At 33.7% G+C, this 27673-nt stretch overlaps 1 protein-coding gene across 6 annotated transcripts in view; it reads right to left on the minus strand.

Annotated features, from left to right (window-relative positions):
* ASPH (aspartate beta-hydroxylase) overlaps positions 1 to 27673 on the minus strand; it is a 116714-nt gene that overhangs the window by 78804 nt on the left and 10237 nt on the right. For 5 of the 6 annotated variants that reach the window (XM_035553215.2, XM_035553214.2, XM_035553210.2 and 2 more), the window contains exons 2-3: positions 21299 to 21448; positions 19129 to 19197 (exon numbers count right to left, since the gene is read on the minus strand). In XM_035553215.2, the coding sequence (XP_035409108.1) occupies positions 19129 to 19197; positions 21299 to 21448 (219 nt within the window). Of the gene's footprint in view, positions 1 to 19128; positions 19198 to 20433; positions 20479 to 21298; positions 21449 to 27673 lie in introns of all 6 variants that reach the window. The other variant, XM_035553203.2, reaches the window with a different exon arrangement.

Raw genomic sequence — 27673 nt, forward strand, 5'->3', positions numbered from 1 at the left:
TTCAAAACTGAATGCTCCTATGATCATTTTTCCTGGATTTGCATTTTGAGTTCCAAGGTCAATTAAGGTAAAACTACTTCCTTAAATAAAGAAACTTGGACACACACCACCTCAAACAAACTAGTTCATCAAGACTTGTATGCACAGAACTCAATATAGTATTATTTTAAAAAGCAGAGGCTACACAATAATGAACACTCTTCCACTGCTAATGCTCTTGTAAAAGTAACTTTATGTGGAACAATATAAGTATTATATTTAAAATCAGTAAAGTTTTGAAAATATTATCATCAGGTCTCTACTGGAGTCAAATATATCTCTGTACAAAATGGAGTGGTATGTCTCCAAACAATTTTGTGTAAACTAGTAAGATCTTATTATCTTGCACCATAAGAAGCACATACATTTATTCCATTATCCTATACAATGGGAACAGGAAAAAAAAGAATTAAGAGAACAAATCCTACTACTTACATTTTTAAAAATATCTAAAATTGTTTAAATTACATTATGTAATTGACTATTACAGTAGTTAAGCTGTATCTAAAAGCACTATAATTAAGAGTCTTACGGACTCTTGTTGACACCAGAATTTACACCCGTTTTCTAACCAACTTTCTGCCACGTCATAAAAAAATCCAAAATATTATTGCAGTAATATTAAAGGCTACAAGAGTAGTAAGTTACTTCCTTCTACAATCATCTCTAAATACAAAGAAAAAAGCAGTTCCTTATTTTAGCCACTGCTTCAGACTTCAGAATCTGGAAGACTAGAAACAGACACCCTACTTCCACAAATGCTGTCTACTTCCTTTATACATACAGCTCTTCAAATACATTCTCATATCTTCCGAAAACTCATGTGTCCAAATTCAGACAACTTGCACAGCTTCAGTGATGAATGAATTTAGTATTAAAAAGACATATTTCACAACCAACTAGCATTTAGGGTGTATAAAAGGAAAGAAAGGACTAGTGAGAATATTTCTTCATTTTTGCTTGCACATTTTTCAATTTTGTTTTCATGCTTTATGTACATCTACTGTGTGATTTTATCACTGATTCCTGTTCAGTCCTGTTGAGTATGTAAGAGTCATTTGTGTTTTACAAGATACTATTTTCTGTGATCTTTTTATCAAAATGAAGTTGAGCTCAGTTTTTACTTGTGTTGACCTTTTTGAGCTTACATCGTAACTTGCCATGTTAAATTGAACAACAATATTTCATTGAGATATACAAAAGCACGAAAGATATCTGGGGAAAAAAATCCTTTTACTGTGTAGCTATCTGTACAGCCTGAAGTACTACTCAAACAAAATGTTCTTTGAAAAAGAAACTTATTTAGAACCAGATAAACTTGGTCACAGCTGGTCATATCTTGGCTCATAGATATGAAAATATAGTAATTAGGTAACTCATTCTAAATTTCACTCCTAGACTGTCATATTAGGGAAGAAAATAAAAGTGATGTGCATTTAGCACTGTGTCACTATTCTCGAGAAGTGCGATCTGACTACTCCTCCTCCAAACGTGTATTAACACCTAATAAAGCACAGATGACTAATCATAACCATCATGACTGAGACCTAAAAAAGAACACTCACTATACAAGTGCATTTATTAAATCATTTCGTCAAGATTTCACTAAGCACTATAATGTGCACAACACACACCCCTTTTCCTTCCTTCTTCACACATACAAATGTTTAGAACATAGAACAGTATATCAACTCTGTCAATTGTAACAGCTGGAATCTTAAGTTACTGTATTATTTTCTACAGCTTTCATCTGAACTATTTTTTTTTTATTTAAAAAAAGTCTGATTGCATTTTGTACCTCTAGGGATCAAAGTATTCTACAGATGTGTGTGCTATACCAACTGCCTGACATAAGTGTATTGTCAATAGTTATATAGAGAATTTAAGCAGAACGAAGAAAAGAATATAGGAATTAACCTCCAGGACTTTAATCTCACACCACACCCATATGCATATACCCATGATCATCTTCACTTGTTAGTTTTGTTTTCTTTTTAGAACAGTAATTCAGTATTACAATAAGAAATCTTCAACTTTCATTACAAATTGTTCTGAATCTTGTGTACTTTTATTGTAGAATTATTATTTCAGCATACTAAACACCATTATTTATCTAGTAAAATTAGAAAATACTCCTTTCCTTATATAAATTTGTACGCAAGTATAGATTCAACAAAATACTGAAATATATGTCTCAAGAAAAGTTTTGTAACTTTGCTTACTCTATTGAGACTGCTGGATAAATCATTCTTTAGTGCTAAAATAGAAGCTTGCTTACAGAAGTATCATGTACTTAGTAAGTGTTGTTGGAAGAAATTAATAGTTGCAAAAAAATAAACCAAAAAACACAAGCTGTTCTCTAAGTTCAACCAGAACACAATAATAGTAGCAAATCATTCTTCTTGAAATGTGATTGGAATCCAACAGCACCCATCAGAAAAGAAACAAGTGGCCTAATTTTCATAAGCATTCATTACCAGAGACTTGGAAAAATTGAGTTAACTGAAAAATGACAATGAATCAAGTTTTCAGACCTAACAGTAATACAGAAAGAAAGAACAAATGAACAGCAGAATATATTGTCACAGGATCAACAAAAACTTGTTCTAACACAAGTCTCATAAATTAACACAACACAGAAGTTGGTTTGACTGTCTGGGTATAAAGCCGTCTTCTCAGTCCACTTCAAGAAACTAAGTTTAGCAGAGAATAATTTACACCTAACAGATAAGTTCCTACGACAATATGTTCCGTCAATGCTCCTCTTGGTTGTTTTTGTCACTCTGTGTGTCCAGATAATCCTCTTAATATTGCTTTTAAACTTGCATTTGATATACAACATTACAATTTCAGTCAGGCATATTAACATATGTACATATTTGAGTTTCACAGCAGACATTTTTGCATTGTGTTTATAATGCCAGTACATGCTTAACAATTTTCAAAAAATATATAACTTTTGTTCACACATTTCCAAAAAGCCTTAGTTTTTTCTTACTGCCATATTTACCACACTCTATAAATACATTGCATTTCTCATTCTTCAGTCTGTTCTTAATTAGCACAATCAGAACTCAGCTTACTTCTTTTCTTTCTTGTCTGTCTTTATGGAGCTTTCAGAATTTTTGGATGGATTTTTAACTATCTTTTTTGTTTCTTTGTCTTTTCCCACCTGAATAGTACCGTCCTTTTCACCGGCTGATTTTTTTGTCTCCTTGGATTTTACATTTTTGTCTAGGCTTTTATCCTTTTCCTTTCCTCTGTCTTTTTTAACCTTGTCAGACTCTCTCTTTAATTTATTCGTATCAACAGCCTTCTTGTCCTTTCGATCAGCGGCATCTTTTCCTTTCCTGGCTTTCTTTTTTTCTTCCTCATCTTTCATTTCCTCCTTCTTGGATTCCTGCTTCTGCTTTAATTTCTTGAGTGGTTCTTTAATTGCTTCTTTTACTTTTTTTTTCAGTTAAAAAAGAGGAAATGTTCAGTAAGAGAACCATTCTTAGATCAAAGAACGTATTTTATGAGCAACAATTTAAAAGCTTTGATTATCCTCACACTTAATGCTTGTTAGATGCCAATTTAAACTTGTATATATGTACACATTTTTAAGATTTAAGCAACTTAAACAAATTAGTTTTGACTTCTGACCTCACACCATGCAGCCAGACAATAACCTCAGCTTAATACAATGGCATTCAAATGAAGCATTAATCTAGGAAAAAACATGCCTCCCGTACCTTTCCGTTAACCAGCTTCTGTAGAATGCTAAAAACAGCTTTGTCTGTGAGCCTGAAAATCACTACAGATTTTGAATCTGACAATGGCATGAACATTGTAGGGTCTGGAAACGTCAAGACCATGACCAAAAGATACTTTCTTCACAATTTTATCAACTTCCTAAGATAATAAATGTTGTTGTTATAACAACAGAAAAGTATACAACATCATTTTCCTTACATTATTGCTTCAGATTAGTCTAAGACTTAAGTATCTTAAGTATATATTTCACAAAACTAAGATACAAGTACAAAATAGTTAAAAAGAAATAATGTCCTGGTGAATCAAATCAACTCCAAAATAGATGTTCAACTTCATTTCACCACATTCAATGAAATCAAACTAAATGGTAATCAATTTGTACATTTTTATTTTCCATATATGGTGTTAATAGCAATATTTGTTGTTGTTGTTGGTTTTTTAGTCTTTTGGAGTTGCATCTCTTGTGCTTATTTTCTCTATTTCAACTAAATTAGATAACCAGCTGAGACACTGTATCTAGATAATGCATCAGCAGAATAGTCAAAACAGCATTCTTCTTGAAACTAGGAAGTTCCATATTGACTTCCAGTTGACTCAGTTTTGAAAACCATTGTCAATACCTGCAGCATTCCCCAGAATAAAGAATTTTTAATGTTCAACAAAATTTAGAAATAAATCCATTAAATCTGTAACATTTGTATTTAGTGTAAGAAGTAATACTCCCAGATTGTTTGAAAAAGAAATAAAGATTTTGTACATAAAATAGTTGATCTATATTTATTTATTTATATAATATTTTTAAATTTTTATTCATTTTTTTCAGAGAAAGAGTCAAAGTATAGAGCAGGAAAATGATATTTCTCTTGCAATAACTGCCTGTATAACACCTGTGTAATGTTTTCTATACAGTGAACAATGACACAGCTCACTCTAAAAGGAATAACATATTTCCTTCCAACTGTTTTCTGGCATAAAGCATTTGGAAATTATCACAACATTTCTTCATTCTCATATCAAACACCTTTGCAAAATAATTCAAAACACTGGAATGAGTTGTTAAATGACATTTATTAAGTTCTTGGAAACACACAATTTGCCAAAAAAGTCAAAAAAGTCATAGCAAGCACAACGTGGAATAAATGCTAAAAACTGCAACTCGCATGCAAAGACGCTAAGAAAGTCACATTCATACAAGCATGATAGTTTCCCCCAGCATTTTGTTTCTTATAAGACAAGCAACCTGCTTTTCTTACATACTGATAGAAAAACAAAATAAAACAGAAAAAAACATAGAAGTCTAAATGTCTTTAATGCAACAAAGACTGTATTCTTTGTATAGCACCATGCTGCGGCAAGGTAACTCAGCACCTCTAAAAAGTTAAGCACCTGAAGTACATCTAGTAGTTTGGTGTTTTGCTCAGGTTAATTAGCTTTCTGTCTTTGTTGCACTGAATACCTTTAGGTTTTTATGTCTTGGTCACACAGCAATGTAATTATAAATAAATATACGCCTTAAATTGGTTGCTACTTTAAGCTTTTTAAAAATTTATGAAGATCATCACTGCAACTGATTCTGCATATCTTATTAAAGGGAAAGTTTTTGAACTTTACCTAAATTTCTCCTCCCGTAAGAAATAGACTATTTAAATATAACCATAAGCAGAAATTAATGTAATCAAGTCCGATTACAATAAAGTAAAAGTATAGATAGTATCATGAATTCATGAAAAATAACAGCGGATTTGGCAGTGACCAAAATAGAATACTTGTAATCCAAGCACAACAACTGTTGTAAAAAAAATCTAAAGAAAAAAAATCTCTGGTTTGGAAAGCACTGCCATTAAATGACAATAAATGGTTAAAAAAAGTTACTGAAAAATGGGAAGGATAATTGTTTGCTGCACCATTAGAAAACATAGCCAACACAGCTAGTATTAGTAAACATTATAACCTGCAATCTGTGTTTGCAATGTGCATGCATTTCAAACATCATTATCTGCAGAAAGTTCCACACAGAAAAATTTTAAAGTACCTTTGACTTTAGTTTTTTTCTTGGCTACCCCTCCTGGCTCCTCACCTGATTTGTTGCAAAATGGAAATAGGTTACATACAAATCTGTGATGTTCGAATTTGACAAAAAAAATAAATCAAATTTGCTATATAAAAAGTTACCTGTACATAGCACACCACAATGCTATGGAGAGACATCAAATGTTAGCTCATTAAGAATAAAGCATCTTCAGTACCAAGAACAATACAGATTGTAGATGTAAGGCTCAAGGAAAGTACCGCATCACCATATGCATGCTACTTAAGATGCTTCATAACTTCTCAGAGCTAGCTCAGTTCTCTCCAAATAGTATAGTGCCATGTAATTATGACCAATATCCCAGCTGATTTCTCTGCTAGGTATTGTGCCAGTTCTCTCTCAGACCCACTAAACCTATATTTCTCTGCAGTTTTTACACATATTTAATAAACACATTAACTCAAGATATCTTCAAGCACATATGTACTGTACCTCATAAAGAGATTTTTTTTTCTTACAATGTGTTACACAAAACCAATTAAAATAAAATTGACAATTAAAATGGAAACTCTGGAATGTATAGAGCAAAGGAGGTCAGATTATCTCCTTGATATCACAATAGTAATGATATATGTTCAGTTTTACTTTATTTTCGTTTCTAGTTCTAGTGGTCTGGATCCACTTTATCCAATGGAAATACATGCTTTAGCAAAATGTGTCTTTTGGAATATGGCAATGTAGTGCTCAAATTCAAAAATGTAGTTGCCATTTTCCTTCAGTCAAAGTACTTGCTGCTTTACTTAAGACTATTTAAGACCGTTAAAACTTTTATTAAAAAATAAACCTTACTCTCCAGTCAAAGGCAGGTGCTGCAAGATGCTGACTGCTTTCTTTTGCCATTGCCGTTAACAGAAATTGAGGTCATTCGGCTTGTTGTGGAACTAGGCACAAAGCACATAGGAGAGGCATGAACTGTACAAAAGCCTTCTCCAAAATATAAAGCAATTAGCGGTTGTATCTTTCTAAAACCATTAAAGAGACTGGATTATCGTGCTGATGTGGATTAAGATCTAAATCCAATAAAGCATATGAATAATATGAAAGTCTTGTTGAGTTCTTGCCTCACAGATTACCATCGCTGCTGAAGTACAGCATTCTATCTCAAAAAAAAAGTTATTCAACCTAATTAATTCTAAGCAGCAGGCACATGTAACAATAATAAAACAATTTCCTTATATAGAAGGAAGAATAGACTCACACATTCTTACACAGCAGCATCAACGAAAATAATAATAATAAAAGCTGTGCAGCTAAGCAGCACAAAGCCATATTTAAAGCCCCAGATCCTCCCCTATTTGCACAGTTGAAAAGTGTTCCTGCATTTTTTAGGATAATAATCGTACAAGCATGTCTTGACAGGGAAAAAAGTTACTAAGCCTGGGATATACAAAAATATCACACAGATATATGAAATGATTTTTAAATAAAAGTATATGCATTATGTTGAAAAGCAGATTACAAAATATCCTGTTCAGCGATTATTGATATTTAATCTGTAAAATACTCAGGCAGGCTGTAATTTGTTTAAATATGCTTTTTATACAACGTTAAGATTCAGCAAGCTAATAATGCCTTACATAACTATGCAAATTGCATATTTTAACATAATATGAATATACTTATTTACAATATTTTGAACTTTATTGTTTATGTAAAAATAATAAGTCATAAATCATGCTACATCTTCATTTCCATCTGAATCCCTACAATGACTACAAGATCGGTAAGTCTCATTTGTGAAACAAACAGCCTGAAGCAAGAAATGGAGGCAAAACACTTAGCTTTTCCAAGTCAGCAATGTGATTCCAGGAAGCATGTGAAAAATTCTGGCACCTAAGTAAAATCATTAGCAGAGACGGATTCTCTTAACAGTCTCAGGGCATACAAACCAACGTGCAGAATTTTAAGAATCACGTAACTGAACTTAAGGACCTTCCTTCTAAGTCATAATTTAAGTATCTGTTGTTTTTTTTTTTTGAGTTACTGTTTAAGTTCCTCTTTTTTCCACTTATTCCTATATTATAAAGGTCCTGTGTTGACTATATGAAAGAAATAAAAACATTTATAAGCACATATAAAAGAATGCAACAATTGCTATTTGAGCTAATGTATTAAAAGGACATTTCAAAGATAACATATTTTGATATATTACCAATGTTTTCCAAATATGTTTTAAAAAGTCATACTACAACTTTAGTATTCTTGTTAAAGTGGATATTTTTACATAGTAGTTAACAGTAGATAAATTTGTGTCTTCACTGATTCTTTAAAACTTAAAATATTACAAAGCACTCTAATTCTGCAACAAAATCCAGCTGAGGAAAAAAGGGGAAACTTTTCTTTCATAAAAATAAAAATTTTCATAAAAATTTTCCAGAACAAATTCCACATGAGAAACCTGAAGTTTCTTCTTGTATATGTCAGTTATATTAGGCATTTAGTACTACTGAAAACTTTAATAACATTTCTATGCAAAAGGCTTTGAAATACAAATTCCTATAAAATAATTTCACTACAACATCTACCTGAAAAAAAAAAAAAAAAAAAAAAACACTTTAAACCTGCAGCATCATGCAGCAATTGTAGGCTGATTTAAAGTTGACTGTCCACTCACATTTGAAAAAGAGGCTATATCACATTTACTACGGAAAGTATATGGTCAAAGTTAGCACTAAACAGCTATCAAACTACCCTATTGCAATCTGTGTAAAGTCTGGGTAATAGAACAGAAAGTCTCAAGCTTTACCCATTACAGCTTGCATTCTGACTCTTCCCATAACTCATGAGGTCTCATCAAATGTGAAAACACAAAGAATAGAATTTAACTTTATTCCACGAGTTAGATTTTTAATTTTTTTTTTTGTACACAAAGCCTCCCTGACCACACAGAGTATTATCAAGAGATGTTAAAATTGCAGAACTCAAAAAGTAAAAATAAATCTGTAAGCCAGAACTGTTATCAGACTGCTTTTTAGCCCCCTTCTTTTATTTACTGTCTCCAGTAGAACTGCAAGTCAGAAAAAGCTATTATTGTTTGAATACGCACCTGCAAATGGCTGCAGTATTTATAATATACTACATGGGATATACAAGTTCTTCTGCCAAACTAAATAGCTTGCTGACAAGAAGGCTAGCACATACTTACCTTAAACTGAATTTTTTTATTCATTATCTGTATGCAGACTGCCAGGCATACCAAAGCCTGTAACCCTCCCAAATATAAACCAGCTTTTTAATTCCACAACTGGCACAAGAAATGAAACAGAACAATAGATTCTCAGTAAGTTACTTAAAAATGCCATGCTTAACTGCCTGATTTTAGAAGGGAAATCCAAATGAGACACAAAGGACAGAAAGCAGTTTCTTCTCTGTCACAGACATGAATGTATTTTGCATCTTGTACGAGAAGACATAAGAAACCAACAAACAAATTTTTTGTCTTGATTAACTTCAACTTGAAGAATTTATCCTACCTGACTATATGAAATAAGAGTATTTATTTCATGCTTCTGTTTCATCATTATGAGAGCTGCTTACCTGATTGCAATTCAGTGAGGAAAATAGTATACATCTGTCCGTAATAGCTGAACTGCACACAGCAGCTTTCAAATGTTGTCAAATTCGAATCAAATCATGTTTACAATACAGGTGTTTTCTTTTCCTATCTATTAACTATTATGAACTAAAGTGAAAATCCTCCTAATGTTTCAATGCATACAACCGTACCTCATGAATAACTGTCATAAAAATTTAATTTCTTCTAAGGCCAGTCACTGGAGACACTGGTAATGCAAGATTAGTGTACTATAAAACCTACAGGTGATAAACATCATTCATCAACCTTGAAACAAAAAATTGAACAAGTTCTCAAAAAGCTGATTTTTGAGAAAAAAAGTACTGGCAAAAGTTGCTGCCGTTATTTCAACAGATATGCAACATCTTCCCACTTATTCTTTGCGATTTTAAGTTATTTTACATGCATTGTGCTTTTTTGTTGTTGTTGATGTTTTATTTCACCCCATGTAAATTACCCTCTTACTTTTAAATTAAAAATTGTTGAAGGTGGTCACAGAAATCCAGGGTTCAAACCTTCTTTAAGCTATTTCAGTTATTTCAGACTTAGGGGTACTAAGTTTTTTTTTATTCCCTACAAGTTATTTACATTAGTATCACATTAAAACGAGCAACAGCTTATGCTACTAAGGTTAGTGCGGTATTTTGTTCAAAACATGTAAACCTCTGCTGAAGACTGGCAGTTAAAATATCAAACATTTACCAACACTAGAAAAGAGCAACACAAAGCATCCCACGTACTTCTTAAAATGGTGACAAAGCTAAAAGACTAACTTTAGTCACAGACGTTTCCTTGTGTAGCTTTGTAAAATTTACTTTAAGTGATCTGCAAGGAACGTGAAAGTGGCTAATGAAAAATGTTTTCAATTTCACAGTAAATTTTCATTCTTAAGTAGCTGTGAAAACTGGCAATTTCCTATTATTACATTATGCATTATATTTTCCTCAGGAAAACATTTATTTGCTTTTACTCCTGTTTTAAAAGTCTTAAAAACTGTAGGTACAAAGCAGCAGCTTTGCTTCTTAAATTATTTTAATTCTTAAGCACTTTAAGTTCTTTGGATTTCAGTTCAAACATTAATTTACTGACTGTATTTTGTATAACTGGTAGTCGCCCCAAAGCAAACTAAAAATTGACATTTCAACTTCCTCAACTAATATCAAACACATGCTGTTGACTTAGAAGCAACAGTTGAGATAGTCATTTTTTTCCTTGACTATTTGTATATTATATTCAGCTTAACTTTTTGGCTGTTAAATTGCTTTTGTTTATTTATTTTGAAAATTGCTATCTGGTATAACTGAAGACTCATCTATATCTTATTACCACTCTTACTGGTCCACTTCTATCTATTAGAATTCTTACTGCTTTTGTTTATTTATTTTGAAAATTGCCATGCTGTTAATAATTGAAGACTCATTTAGATCTTACTACCACTCTTACTGGTCAAGTGATGCTTGCAGTAACAATAATTATATGTGATTCATTAAAATCAAAAGTCTGTCTTAAACTCCAGGAGAGCTTTGACCAATCCTGAAGCAATGCTCATCACCAGTGAGTGTTAATTGTTTATTCAGCAGGAACTAGCACAGGCAAGAGCTAAGACTTCTGAAAAACCTACATTCTATAAACTAAATACTCTAGAATTCATCTACAGTTTTGTTTTTTGTTTTTTTTTTTTTTTTTTTTTTTTTTCTCCACACATTTAATAGAATCAACAAGGAGCTTCCCTACTAACTCAGAACTCTGCCTGCATTTCACCTCATTAAGCTCAAGTTGATGTAAGTAATTGTATACTGTTATAACTATGCCGTATTTCAGTACTTGCAACTTTTTTCACGGTTCAAGTACTCTACTTATTTCACATGAACCTTCATCAGATTATCAACATATATTTCAACTATTTGGTATAAATCCCATGATACCCAATTTTCATAAAATATCAGTTTTTTCTTTGCCTTATCCTTCATATATCCCATAGTAAAAAGATTAAAATTATGCACTATTTACTTTCTGATATCGTAATCCACAAATATTTCAAAGAACATGGCTTATGTTCTTATGGCTCTACTTATACGTAAGTCTTAGGTGGCAGACTTCACTTTAAAAAAAAGTGCTTTTTTAAACACTTAACTTGCTTAACACTAACACTATTTATAACTTTTTTTTAAAAGACTAAGAAGAACCTTCTTGTAGCTGGGTGGTTTAATTATAATGTTAGTTTTTGAAACACGTTAAATAGCTTTAAAATTGCCATGCTGAAGCAAGTGAAAATTAATTTGATTTTTAAAAGAGGTTGAAATTTCAGCTTTCCTCCAATACAGTTACAATTCGGGCATAAACTTTATATGGGAAATGGATACAAATGTAAACATAGCAGGCATCTCTATAAACACTATATTATTAATAATAATATGAATATACGCTACTCTTGTATTAAAATTACAGCTCAGTTTCAGCTTTTAGGACTTGATGTAAATTGCAGAATATAGTTACAGACTACCCTTTCTATACCAGTAGCTTTATGATAGCAGATGGAACTCATGCACCTTTATTGTACACTCGTACAATATTTTTGAAACAACTGTCAAAAGTTTCATTAAAAGGGTTGAAATTTAAGTTCTTGAACTTTGCAAGGAATAGAAGACATTACATTCTAATTTCTAATTAATCTTTAATACATTCAGCATTACATACGAAACATACAATCACAGCTTACCACTTCCACAAAAGGCCCACCTTAACAGAAAATCAAATTCAGAATAGCCCCTGCAGTGTGATTGTGATTGTTATTAAAAAAATTATGAAAACTTCGTTTGAAAACAGACAAATCGGGGGGAATAAGACCATATAATGACATATCTTCTGAATGCAATAGACGTTAACTAGCTTAGAAATAAATCTCAGTAAAGTTTTTCAGCACTTTTAGATAAAGTGCTTTTATTTAAACAAGTAAAAAGTATCTATCTGAGAAATGAGTGAATCATAAAATTATTTATTAAAATTATATTTCACAAGAGAATTATCATTGTTATGTCCACATTAAGGATTAACATATAAATATGTATTTACATAATGCAGTCATGCCAGAATACTTTACAATCAAAGCAGTTACAAAATGCTTCAGTTAACGTTTTGTAGAAAGACAAATGTTACAGCGTGAACAGTAGAGGTTATTACACTTAGTTTTGTAAGTTTTGTGCACGAAGTGCACAAATTAAAGCACATACACAAGCCAACTACACAACTGCAGACACGTTTTATTCTACATATTTACACAGCTGCGTAGTATTTGTCTTCCTGTCACAAAAATGGAAAAGTCGCTGAAAGGCTTTCAACTACCAAATCTACGTTGCGTGGCTGACTTTAGTTCAGTATTTATAGTGTCCATTTTCCTCAATGCCAGAAATTCCTGTCATATTAAGACTGATGATTTCATGGACATTTTTGAAAGCCAATCGAATTAGTCTTTCAGTCATTGGTTCTGTAAATCCAAAATAACACAAGTCTTTTTTCCCTGAACCCCTTCATTCTGTGACGTACCATCAACATCATCTGCAGCTTCGCTCTCTTCTTCTTCTAGTATTTCAAAAGGAGTCAATACATCATAGAGAAATGAGAGAAAGCCATAAAACCAATCAGAGCTTTCCTCTGCTAAAATATTAAGGACTTCCTCAAGGGAATCAATATTTTCATTACTGCCATCTTTGGTCAGGCCTACACAAGAATAGAGGAAAGAGAAAAAAAGGACAGCAGTTAGGTGGAAAGAGGAAACTGTAAAAGGAGGATCTGTGAAAGACAACTCATGTCACAGACAGCAGTCTTTATAGGAGAGCTATTTAGGAAAAAGAAAGATGTTAGGAAAGTTTAATCTTTCAAAGTACAGGCTATAATTTGGACAATAAACATGCACAATATTAAGCCAAAATCTTAAAATTGAAGGGAGCTTTGCTATTGTTCTTAATCTTAAAACCAAATTAGTCTATATTCAGTTTTCTTACTGTAGTATTTACTTTCAGAAAGCTTTTAAACAGTAAGATTTATGAATCCTACACTACTTAGCATCATCAAATTTGCATTTGTGTTTTTTAAACCATTATGTTCAAACCTCAGAGGTTTGCAATAGATAACTGAGAAAAATATTTAAAAGGAAACAATAACCAAATCTCGTCACAGACACACTATTAAGCATTACGTTTACTCTGTCATGCACAATTTTGATTTTGCTTAAAAGTGAGGACTGATTGCTAGGAGTGGGAGTCATGTTTCTTTATTTGTTTAGTTCCTTTTTTTTTTTTTGAACATGCTTCTCAATTGTTTTTTCTATGACCTACATTCAACACGGTATGCGTGATCCTCAGGAATTAATTCCAAATTTGAGAATATATAGAAAAACAGAAAACTAGATAAAAACAAGTATCCAGTATAAAGGGAGGTGAGCTTTTTTTTTTTTGAATCCTTATGAGTTGCTACATAGAAAATCTAAAGTAGACTCAAGATGACTACAGTAGAGATGAGCAGAGCAGTGAAGAGCAAGCTTGTCATTTCTGATATTTAAGACCAAGACTTGCCATCTTGAGCTACAAGACACACTAATCTAACTGGCATTGGAAATCCAAAGGCAGGATTAATGGTTTTTTTCGTTGTTGTTTTGTTTCTTTAAATACAATTTTTGCAGTTACTAAATAATAACATTTCAACTTTTCCATTCAGGGAAAAGTACAACAGAATGATCAAGCAATGATAAATACCAGTAATTGGTAAGCTTTAAAGCAGGAGAGGGAGGAACTTTCCGTACTTCTAACCAGAACAAACCTTCGTTTGTGTTGGAAGGTAGAGCAGAAAAGTGGACTAAGGGAGAAGACAGATTGTTGAGACAAAATTAAGTGAACGTGTTGCACACGCAGACTACAAAGCAAGATTAGGTGCAGGTTAATGAAACACTCAGGATAGAAGTTTATGGCAGACATTTAACATATTTCAGCATATTTTTCTTACAGCACATAGTGAAAGTATCAATGATAATTCTGAGGAAACTTCCAAGTCCATGATGTTCCACATCCTTGTACCTGGATGTCCAGAACCTCTACTTGAGTGACCAGACAGTCTCTTTAATTTTTCACTGGATAGCCCAAAAGGCTTAAAAATGACAGATTAAATCCAGGAGGCAATCAAGGTTTTATAAATATCCCTCTCCAACTTCTTCCATGGCTTAGTTCTATAAAAATTAAATTTTATAGACTTAACTTTATGTAGGGTAGTCATACATCATTCTAATTTGTTTTCAAACTTTGGACCAAATGACACAAACCCATTAACCAAGGTATATATACTGAAGAATGAAATTTCAATTTAAGAATAAAAACTTGAATCTAAAAAAAAATAAAATCGAAGTTATAAACACTAAATTACAAAATATTTGTATAGCTCTTTTTTTTTTGGAATCTGGTATCAAAAAAAAACAAAACCACACAGATTTTAGATAGAATTTCTGTAAACATGTGAATAACCATACAGCAGCTCCTATTCTTGTCCTAAGTCAAGAAGAAGGCTCTTGGACATTTAAATTTGTGAAGTATAACATGGAGTATACCAGCATATTTTCTTTGAAAATGATTAGTAGGACACCAAAGGGAACCACAGAAACTGTGAGGGATCTTACATTCCTTTTGGAAAAACAAACAAAAAAACCACCTCAACAACAACATAAATGAAACCCAAACCCTTTCTTTATAAATCTTTACAAAACCTATCCAAGATGCATATAATGACTTTTATATTTAGAAGAAAAATAAAACTTCAGCCTGAGCTATGGAAAATAACACTATTTCATACATTCTTTTTTCTTTCCTAGAAAGAGTTGAAATAAGAGTAAAGTTAAAAAAAAAAAAAAAGTACCAGTAATCGATATTCAAGCTATTTTTGTCTTTAATGACACCCAACTTCTGGCAAAACAGCTAGGGATTGCCTACATTTTTCATTCCTATATTTGAGAATAACTACTTTTTAAAATAAAATTCATAAGCAAACACAAACATGGAAGGTACCACCTGAAACTGGTGACCAAAAAAAAAAAAAAAAACACCCTGCCCTACAAGGCAGCCATAACATGCCAATTCAGTGACTTATAGGAAACAATTGCTTTATTTCAGAAGTCTAAACATTGCCAATCAAGTCAGACACAGATCTAGGAAATCAAAATCTTTATCTATTCAACAGTATTAATGCAACCACTTGCAGGTTAATACATTTATTTATCAAGAGAAAAAAAAAGTCTGTCTACTCCTGCAAACACCTATTCTAGGAGAATGAGCATACGCAAGACTTTAAAATTTGAAGATGCTACAACAGAACATGATAAAAAATAGAGAAGGATATGAAAATTATCCTGAATAAATGAACCATGTATAAACAAAAACCTCTTAATTTCTACTATCTCATCACATTTTCTGAATGTTCTATCTTTGTATGATTGCTTGCAAGTGTATATGTATTTTTAAATATTATTACTTTTACTATAGGCAAGCTGGAAGAAATGGTTTGTAGATGCTCATACTCTGTTTACTTCCCTTTGACCGTTCACTGATACACCAGGTTAATGCGCCCCCCCTTTCCATTTTCTGCAACTGCAGTGCAAAAATTGTACTAACTACTGCAGTTATTTAAGTAGAATTTCTCAGAAGATTGTTACTTGTTAAAAAGAAGTGAGATATTAAAAATAGCTCCAAGGATTCAGACAGACATGGGTGCTCCCTATACATACATACATATATATATATATATATATATAGGTAGTACTACTAAAGCCACTGTTTCTCTACGCTGAGCTAAAGTGAATACAGAGATACGACACTCCTCCTGTCACGAAAACCAAAGTTTTTAGAAGTTCAAAAGACTATTTTATCTTTCCTAGTTAAGAGGACAATTTCCTTCAAAGAACGATAAAAGCGAGGTAGACAAAAAGTGGGAAGAGAATTACTGATAACGGAAGCCTTCAAAGGAGCAGGTTAAGAAGCCTCTCTTGCAGTCACCAAAAGGAAATCAGTAAATAGATCCTTACAAATACCTGTGAAATAGGAAGAACCTGCAAGACAACTGTAGACTAGCTTCAATAGTTTTTTTTCAATAATGCCTGTAGGTTCCTTCACATAAGGAAAGCATATGCATTTCAACCCCGCGTAAGTTTTAAAAAATGAATACAAAACTAACTCAACAAATATTTGAGTTTGGCTGACTGAATTTTCAGTTGTTTTTCTTCTTACTTCTTTTGCTACAGAATGGGGCGGGGGGGCTGAGGGGGTGCGTAGGGAGAGGTGGAAGAACATACTTCCTTCAGACAGTTTTCAAAATCCCACAAATACTTAAACGGAAGTATTAAGAATCATAAAACGTTCTTTGATTTCACAAAAAAATAAAAACTAAAAAAATAAAAAGAATTGTCCCTATAATAACTTATATATACAAGAAATAAAATCATACACTTTAATCCTTCAACTTAGGTGTGCCCAAATACTACAGAAAACTAAGTATCAGCTACTAAACCAATCTTTGAAACATAAAATAGGCTGTTAGAAGTATTTCTCAAAATTAAAAGAACTTCAAAATATATTAGTCATTAAAAATGTAAACTGAAATTTTGTATAACTGAAAATTATAGAAGCATACAACAGTAAACCACTACAGGTGCGAGAGATTTTAATATACACAGTGGTCTGGCAATAGCTAAAGACCGGAAAATTAAAAAGCATATGACTTCCTAGAAGTCTACACACAGTAATATCTTTTTTTTTTTTTTTTTTTTTTTTAAAGTCATCGTTAACAGAGAAACCAACATGTTGTTATGACCCAGAGAAAATCCCAGGAAGTCACAAGTCTTCAAACGTAGCATATGTACTAACAAGAGCCCCACAAATAAAATATAAAGGAGCCATGCTTTCAATATATAGAAAGTTACCCTAATGCAGTTGAATACAGGCTTACTGTATGTTTTCTTTACTAACTTCAAAGACTTATTTCTGGAATACAAATTCCCTCAAGAGGGAATCTAGCCTTTCAGATTCTGTATCAACAAAATAATTTAGTCTGCATAAATAATACTGCTGTTCATTTTTTTAGTATATTTTTTAAACACCAACAAGCACAGTAAATTCCTAAGAGCTTCAGCTGATATTGTCAGCTATTAGAAAACATTTTTATACTTATAATCTGCATCAACGTTCAGTAACTTTATAAAATTTACAATTTCCTTTGTGCTGCTGAAAATACTCTTAAATTTAAATGAGATGAAATCTTATTTTTAAGGCAGTTTTCAAAAGTAATAAAAAAATAACTTTTGCTATGTGACCTTCTAGTGTCACACTTGAAGTATGAAGTTTAAATGCATGATAAGGCAAGCTTATAATAGAAACACTGTCATGTACGGGCCGAACTCCCAGCTATATCAAGTTGCATAGAACAGATTTAACAAAGCAGCAGCATGTTTGTGGTGACCACCTTGGCAGTCTGAATGAAACTAATCTGACCCACCGAAATTGATATCCACTTTTCACACACTACATAATAGACAGAGAAAGATTAGGATTAGAATGATGCAAAATGTTATCTTATTCACTATTTAATACACAAATTGTATCTCTGAAGACCCTCAGAGAATTGGAGATCTCTGGAGTGCCTCTCACATTCACACCACTACAAACAGGTTCAGTAATTTTTATTGCATGGGTTTTCTTTAACTGTGATGGGATTAAACAAATGCCACCCCTAAAAGACGTTTGCTTATTTCTTCAAACACAAGTGTGGAAAAAAACTGACAAAAATCAGTTCCTTATGGAGTGGGACTTTCCAATAGCATGCCATACTATACTATTAATAACTTTGACCAGTTTGAGACATTTCAGCTTCCCCCCTGCTCAAATTGTTAACTACGCCAGGTTTTTTTTGGTCATTTTTTATTTAATTTGCTAGGTTTCTGTGATCAGAACAGCTTTATATTTCAACCAATCAATTAAAGAAAAATAAACTTTCCAATATCACTTTTAGAGGTATCTATCCAATGCTTGACCGTGAAGTTGTAGATGGTAGTGCCATTTTACCTACATCTTCTAGCATTATCACAAAGAACGTCTGGCAATTACAGCTTCTCTTTGAAGAAACCTAGTGAGCTGAAAGACATTCTCCCAAAATACAAGGAAAAGTGTGATTAAAACCAGCGTTTAATGCCATGTAGGTTTTGAAAGGGGAAAGAAAACAAACAGACTTTGGGAGAACTCAGAATAGAGGGAAGACAGTACAAAATACACTAAACAAATAATCACAGTCACATAACAAAGGCTTGTTAGAACTCATTTTAAAATGGACCTGGCTTAACATGTTTACATGAACAATGTTTCAACTCTTGAAGCATCTTAAGCCCTGCCTAGATTAATTTATTAATAATCACAATGATCTTGCAACAATTGATAACTTCAAAATCATCCTACAAGAAATCATGTGCTTTCCACTTTTAGTGCTGTAAGTCCTACAACTTGCATGAGAAATAAAACACCACAATTAAATCATTTTAAATTATTCAATTAGGAAAAAAATAAAATTGTTTTGATATTAAACAAAAATCAAATGATTGATATGACAATTAAATTATACTGATTATTCATCTTGTGTTTGTACTTGCCTAGCAATACTTTAGCATCTTCCACATCAAAATCTCCATCTCCATCAGCATCGTATATCCCAAGCTTGCCTAAAAACAGAGAGAAAGAAGAGAGAATTAGGAATTCAGCAGCTTGGTTCCAACACAATGTTTTTAGTGCGTAATGGCTGATGGTCAACACTAGACTGATACCATACCGTTTTTGATTATTTAGTCTTGCCTTAACCACATTTTAAATTTCCTGGAAAATACTACAAATATTTTTACTCCCCTTCTTCATTTCCTAGACTTCAGACTGAATACTTGTTGGTCTTTTTGCATGCTTTTAATTCAGTGCTCACAGGTTTAGAGCAAATACATAATTCAGTGATGCGATTTAACTCAATACCCTTTGCTCAGAAGCAAATCTAATAGTCACCATGTTTAAGGATAGAAAAAAATATTAAAACAAAAGTTAATCAAATAATTACCCTTTGTTTTCAGATTATATGCTTCTTGCCATTCTAAATTCTCAGAATTAAGATACACTTATAATTTCATTTTCAGTGCTAAGTTAATAGAAGGAAAGCAACCTACTTCCTGGACAAAGAAAAAAACATTCCTAACTATCAACAACTGTATTACATTCAGTGCAGACAAAATTTTGCCCACCCTTTTATAGGTGGCTAAGAACAGACATCTCACTTTTACTCTGGTAACTGCAGCTCTACCAGCCTTAAATATAATCAAGAAGAGAATTCAAAATTCTCTTCAAAAAGAATTTTTAGCATAGGATTATGGTATCCAGGATTATGAGTGTCTTGGGATCACCAGGTGAGTAGAGAGCTAATTAGCTCTAATAAAATTCAAGCTTAACTTTAAATAGAATAGAAACTGTGCACTTCTTGCAGAAGAACTCAGTCCTTATAGCTCGCCAGTTTATTATTAAATTTGTCCCTCTCTAAATGAAGGCAGAACTTGATTGCAAGTAAAATAAATGAAATATAGTTTTTAATATACTTATAAAATTAGAAAACAGCTTTGTGAAAGAAAAAATTCAGCTATAGGTCTAGACTACACAAAAATAAGGTCATTACCATTGTACCAAAGCTACCAATTAGAAAAGATCTTCATTTATTTATGGTTACGCACAATAACTAGTGGAATAAATACACTATTCTAAAAATAAGAAGAACAGTATCATATTCAAAAACAGGACAAAGAATTAGAAAGATGAAAAATGGCTATCATGGCATTATAGGAGAACAGTAACTATTTAAAAATTAAGAATTAAAACAATTTCTAGCCAAGGGACAGAAAAGCAAGCTTATTTCTCTAATATCCTACCTTGTAGTACCTCTGACAAGTTATAACGGAAATCCTTTGCTTTGGCTGCATGCATGGTAAAAATATAGAAACCATTATTTGCATCACTACACCTAATTAAATTTCAAACTAGAAGCTTCTCTTAAAATTAGTCCAGATCAAAATGATGTACCAACAGACTCGTAAAGTTGTAAAGCCTGTAAAACCACCAGTTGTAAAACTGCACTTTGAAACCTATAACATAAGGTCTACCTATGGTCATACATCTTGAAAGTCGAGACATTAATTTCCATCCTTGGATACTATATAAACAACACTATCTTATCATTGTCATATTGAGATACAATTAGCACTGTTACAAGCTTAAAGCTGAGGTCGCTCAACAGCACATTCACAAGATGACAACCAATTGTCCTGACGCTACAGCCAACAGTCCAAAGGAGCACTAACAATATGAGCCACCTACTTTCAACCAACCCTCTACTGCAAGTTTTGAAAGCTTAAATTGGAACAACACATCTTAACCTGAAGTTCCAATTGAATTGCTGTATACATATTACAAAAAGATGAAGATCTATCCTTGAAGTTTTCTTCAATTCTTAAATGCATCAAGCATTTCAATAACCTTCTTCAGTCTTACGAGAATCCCATCTTATCAGAATAGAGTTCAGAATTAAAATGTACTTTTTGAACTACATTGTGTATTCTTATGTAGGTCATTTGCAAACACTGCAGTAATCAATTCAGCCAGCTAGTGAAGCACTGCTCTGCAGCACTCACACTGAAGTCTAATAGTTAGGTTTCCTATCTGAAATGCAAAATGGCATCCATTTAAGGCACATCACAGTGTATGTTTGAAAGGTCTTTTAAGATTTAAAATTCTTACCTAGGACTTCTTCATAATCTACAAGTTCAAACCAGACAACTGCTACTGATGTCCAAACTCCCAGCAAAGCAATTACCATAAACCAGGTGAAAAATGAGCTTCCAGAGAGGCCTTCTTTCTTTCCATTCTTGCTTCCTCCATGCTTAGTCTCTGTTAAAATAAGGCAAACAAATAAAAAAATGGATTTGTATAAGAGTTACAAAATTATGATTAAGCATATAATTATAAATCTTGTGGGTTTCTTATGACTTGTAGGTGTCATATCACTGTGAATTACATTGGAAAGCTTAACGGTTATCTAAGTGGTAAAGCCTCTATAAAAGCAACAAAAAAAAACACAGGTAGTGTGTTTAACAGCTTAGTAGGAAATCCCTCCTTCTACCCCTTTGGTGTATATTTACACAAAGCTTAACATTTTTGAGATGTTTTGCGTTTGGGCCAAGCATTCCCAAACTGCCACCAGAGGGCAATCCAAGCAGCAGAAACACTTTTAAACAAAAGTATTTCTTCTGAAGCAATGTAGAGTTTCAAAGCTAGTTAGTACTGCAAAGTCGAGTGAGTTCATGAAATGAACATGAAAATTCAAATAGCATAAGAATCTAAAATCTAAACCATATTAAAGGTAAGACTTCAAGTTCAGACACTCTACTAACTAAAAGATTCTCCCATGCTTCTTAGAAGTGTTTGGAGATTCACTGCTATTGAGTACTTTAAGACTTCATGACCTGTGAAATGTGCAAGTAAAAGTATGACAAGGACTGAATGCAAACCACAGATTTGTCTCTAATAGCACATACAGGAGTCAGTGTATATAGAAGACATGGTAGTTCTAAACAAACCACTGGGCCAACCTAGCTGTAGGGGCAGAGGTGTTCAAATGGACACCACTAGTACAGAAGACAAATTGCTTGGTCCAATTTAGGATCAGTTGAGGTAAAGACATAGTAAATGTGCATCCAAACAGGTGTCTGCTGCTCTTCACCAGGGCTCAAGGTCTGTTCCTCTGCTTGCGGTATTTACTGCTGCAAGGCACTTGGGTGCAGTTTCATGTTGACCAGCCCCACTTCATTCCCTTCAAGCACCACCTTTGCCCATTCAGCCACATTCAATCCCATGGCTAGGGCAAACAGGGTCCAGCAACACACGTCCAAGTTGCAAACTGACAGCTGTCGTGATTTACTGACTCTTCAAAGAAAACAAAGAAGTCTCCCTGAACTCTGCCCATCAACCATATTAAAAATATTCTTTTTCACTCTGCAAATAATGATGATCAAATATCTTATTATAGATATAAAAAGAAATGCCCTCAAGTAAGCATAAATAGAAGTAAAAATGTTAAAAGAAACTGAGCATAAAGAAAAATAAGAATTCCAGTTTAAAGTACAAAGACGGAAGGCTGAGAGCTCAAATCCAGAAACTTAAGTATTAGTAGTAATATTAAGTCAACAGTTAAAAAAACAAACAAAAAACTAACTGTGATTCAATCAAAGCTCAAAATTCACTGTTACTCTTAATGTTTTCAAAATAAGTTGTTAAAACTTCACATAATGTTTAGGATACATATAACTGAAATTGTACATTCAAATAGAGAAATGTCATTGAAAATAATGACCTTTAAAAAATCAAATGCAAGATATATAATTGAAAACAATAACCTTTTATTAAAAAAATCCAATACAAGATACATCTCAAAAAATACACTAAATGATAGTAGTGACTCAAGTATGACAACATTCCCGGTATTTCCCTTCCTAGCCTTTCCAAAATTAAAACAACATAATTAGAAGCAAATAGTAACTACTTCGATCTTGACCACATACATGCACTTCAAAATCATCGGTGTATTAAAATAATAACATGAACTTAATTTACATTTGGTTAATTCAGAAAAGTTATCTAACTTTTGAGTGTTGTTGGCTCATTTCATCAGAGGGTCAGAATAACAGTTGAAAACCAATAGTTCAAATGGTTATTAAAGTAAAACTATTTCTTGCATATTTCAAAAAAAATGTGGCTATAATAAAATAGGGAGTTAACTTTATCACACTAATTGCCAAAAAACGTTTGATATATTTACCAACACTGATCATAGAAAGACAAAAATACCCTGAACACCTAAATATTACCAGGCTTCTTCCTTACAATAAAAGGGAGTAGCTTTTTAGAGATAAATAATGAGAAACCAGTGGCTTATTTCCCTATATCTGTATTACATATCATATAGGACTTTCAGACCCTGCTTTTCACCAGGTTCGTAGCTGCAATAAACTAACCTTTTATTACATCCATTGTGCTATGTACCAAGTTCAGAGCAATACAAAAATAGCTGTTTCACTTCAGCTTTTACTGATGCAGCATTTAAAAAAAATATTGTTATTACTACTATTAAAGATCAAATACCAAATATTTAGTTTACTTTCTATACTAACAAAATTTCCTTTGTATAGACCATCAATAATATTTACAAACTGACAACTTAGCCTCAGCCCAGGCATGTCTCACTTGCTAATATACAGTACCCTAATTATATGTACACAAAGTTATGATGAGTTATGTACCTCTCTCATAAGAAAGATGTACAAGCACCTTGAAAATATAGGCAGAGGCAAGCACCGTGTGATAACACATTCAAAATTTTATCAACTGTATATGAAAATCACTTAAACCACCCTTGAACAGGAAATTTTAATATTCAGAAATCAACTGTATAATAGCAGAACTCCATTACGCCTGTGTTCCAGTGTAGCCAATGGACACATACATATATTTTAAAAGGGACCACTAGGCCAAAAACATTTTAAATTATTCCAGGTTACAACTTCGTTCTAGAGCAAACTAGAGGCAAAAAGAAAGAAGCACTTTACTGCATTTCATACTTATTCATTTACCTTACTTACTTTTCTTGTTTTGTACTTTCCTGCTATTTGCCTCTAAAGAAATGGGCTTTATTTAACAGAAGAGAGGAATAGGAAAATGGAAAAAAATAAGTGTAATTGTTCTTTTTCTTTTTTTTTTTCTCTCCAATCTAGAAGTTGTTCCTTGCAAATCCCTTAAACAGATGCTGTCATAAAAACATCTTTCTCGAGTCACAAAAACACATTTTTATGCTGTGCCTTCCTACCTTATAGGCATTTTATTTCCAAAAATCTTGACTAACTCTAAGAATTCAACCACGGCAGCTTTACCAGGTACTGCTAATTTAAATGGAAGTTATGTAACAAAAAATTCATGTGATCTCAACAGACAGCCAAACACACAGACCAAAAATTGCAAGCCATTACAGAAGACTGCCTCTGGCTGAGAACACATTCCAGACCGCTAATTCTAAATTCAAGTCCTTTCCCTGCATGTGCTGCCGGCCATGTCAAAAGTAGGTCACCTTCCATATCTGGTAAGCTTTTGCTTACACCACCAGATGGCTTTACGCAGACATAAAAGTCTTAAATTGTGCTGCACGCCTCACCAGCAAATTTTTAAAAGTCCTATACCTCACTCACCCAAATTAAGAGTCTGCTTAGATCACAACACCAAAACCACATTAAAAACATTTTCTCTTTACTTTAGCTCAGCAAGACACTTTGCAATTTGGCATACTTTAAAAATAACTCAAGTCATATTTGCACACACACCAATGTCTCTTACATATTACCATGTGCTCTACTCATGCAAAAACTAAATTACAATTAAGCATCTGCCAGAAACCCAAGAGATATCTCTACTTCAGAAAACATTTAATCAAAAACAGAGGCAGTCTGTAACGCAGACTAACAGTAAACTGACTAGAAAACACCAAGATACCACAGTAAGCTGCTTATTTTGCCAATTACAAAAGCGAACATAGCCAGTATTTGCAACCATGCATTTTTTGTTTGCTCACAAAAAGGTTAGGATTATACCTGTGTCATCAGCCATAACATTAGAGTTCAATTTCCAGACAAAATGAGCGTGTCGGTATCTCCAAAAAGTAATGCTGAAGGTAGAATAAGAAGTGATTTATCTTCACTGTAGTCTTGCAACAGGAGCAAACAAGTTGCTTAAAGCTAGCTCAGCTGGAACCCGAAACTGGACCTAAGTGAAAACTCTCCTCCAAAAATCTATTTTTAGAGCAGTTATCTTCATGAGCCAAACACTTTTCAGAACTCATATGGCAATCTAGTTCTGACGACAATCAAATTCACTTACTCCTCTTAACGGAGCATCCTGGGTAGTTGATCCTTTCCCCTCCCCTTAATCCCTAAACATCACGCATAGCAGCAAATGAAACCAAACACGTGGTACCGTAGTGCTTTTGCCCCAGTATGTGCTGCCTCAGTGCCCGAGTTCTAAAGGCGTTAAATCCACCAGCACAAGCTGAAACACAAGTCTGGACACAAAGCTTGCCTGCTTGCATTTGTTAAGCTGGCCCTCACCCAAGAAACTTTCTCCATGTTGGCAATCCTCTAGCAGGCTTCCCTTGTGTCCTGCACAGACTGATCATTTGAAACTTACTAACCACTTCAAAAGACAACTAATTTCTCAAATACAGCTTTATGTTGTCTAAGAGTTACTTGAAATCAACTAGGCACATTCTTGCTAAAGAACTTTCACATCAGAGCTGTTCCCCTACTGCACCTCATATTGCTTCAAGCAGACCCAAAGAAGGGATATGGACAATTTTGCCACAGCAAAGCCTGTTTCCTTGTAGTGCAACACAGGGGAAGGTGAAACAGGCAAAATTTCTACTGCATGTTTGTTAAAAGCAGCTGAAGTGTTGATTTTGCTTTGTTCCCCCTTCCCAAAAAGGATTAATGAACTCTGAAATTCTGACGACATGCACACTACCTTCACAATTTAAAGCTAACAAAAAATTAACGATCAGCATACTGTCTTCTTCTTAGGGACCAGAAAAGGAGAAGGAAAAAAAAGAAACAACACGCTAATACACTAGTCAACACATTTACATTTGCTATTTTAGCAAACTATTTTTCCCCACTGCATTTCAAACAAAAGGCAGCAGCTCTCCTTTTGGGTGGGAGGGGGGAGAGAAACAAACTCATGTCTCATTAACAGTAGTCCTGATGAAACTGTTAGCATCTCGCACTCTGCCCTTCCTCCTTTACCCTTGTTTAAAAATATGTAAAGGGTTACAGGTACTTGAGAAAACATCATATACCTCCTGGGGTTTTGAGATTCAACAACTAACGAATTCCCAAATGCAACTCCCAGTAGCTTAAGGGAGAACAAAGGTGAGAAATAACTCTCAAGTGAGTTTCCAAAGGGATGCAAAGAAAGTACACGCAGTTAATTCTATAACCAGCATATATTTTAACTTTTTTAAAGCCACATGAATACAAAAGAACAAGTGCTTTAAGAAAGACCTCCTGACAACTATGTTCCAGCAACATATATTATGCACAATGGAGTTATAATAAAATAGGAGGAAAATTTAAACAAAGGGGAAAATTCCCTCAATAAATGGTGAAATCAAAATGATTCCTTTTAATAAGCTATTAAGTTCAATTATAGTATATTGCATATAAAACACTGTTTTGATAGTTTTTAGATTAGGCAGTTTGTTACAACTTCAGCTTGGTTGCATCTGTATTTACAGATACTGTATTTCATTATAAATGGATCTACAGAACATGCAACTCTGAAGTCCACATCATACATTTTTGGGGGGGTTACTTCAAAACTAGAATCATAGAATATCCTGAGTTGGAAGGGACCCACAAGGATCATGAAGTCCAACTCCTGGCTCCCAAAGGACCACCCAAAAATCAGACCCTGTGTCTGAGAGCGTTGTCCAAATGCTTCTTGAACTCCAGCAGGCTCAGTGCTGTGACCCCTGCCCTGGGGAGCCTGTCCCAGTGCCCAACCACCCTCTAGGTGCAGAACCTTTCCCTAATACCCAGCCTGACCCTCCCCTGTCCCAGCTCCATGCCGTTCCCTCAGGTCCTGTCGCTGTCCCCAGAGAGCAGAGCTCAGCACCTGTCCCTCCGCTCCCCTCGTGAGGGAGCTGCAGGCTGCCATGAGGCCTCCCCTCAGCCTGCTCTGCTCTGGGCTGAGCAAACCAAGGGACCTCAGACACTCCTCATATGCCTTCCCCTCAAGACCCTTTGTAGCCCCCCTTTGGGTGCTCACTGTTAGTTTTTATGTCCTTTTTGTACTGTGGCACCCAAAACTGCACACAGTGCTCGAGGCGAGGCCACACCAGTACTGAGCAGAGCAGGACAATCACTTCCCTCAACCAGCTAGCAATGCTGTGCCTGATGCACCCCAGGTTACGGTTTTGGCTGCCACAGCACACTGCTGGCTCATGTTCAACTCACCAACAACCAAAAACCCCAGATCCCTTTCTGTGGGGCTGCTCTCCAGCCTCTCATCCCCTAGTCT

Source organism: Cygnus atratus, chromosome 2 (genome assembly GCF_013377495.2).
Source record: "Cygnus atratus isolate AKBS03 ecotype Queensland, Australia chromosome 2, CAtr_DNAZoo_HiC_assembly, whole genome shotgun sequence".
Classification (NCBI taxonomy): Eukaryota; Metazoa; Chordata; class Aves; order Anseriformes; family Anatidae; genus Cygnus; species Cygnus atratus.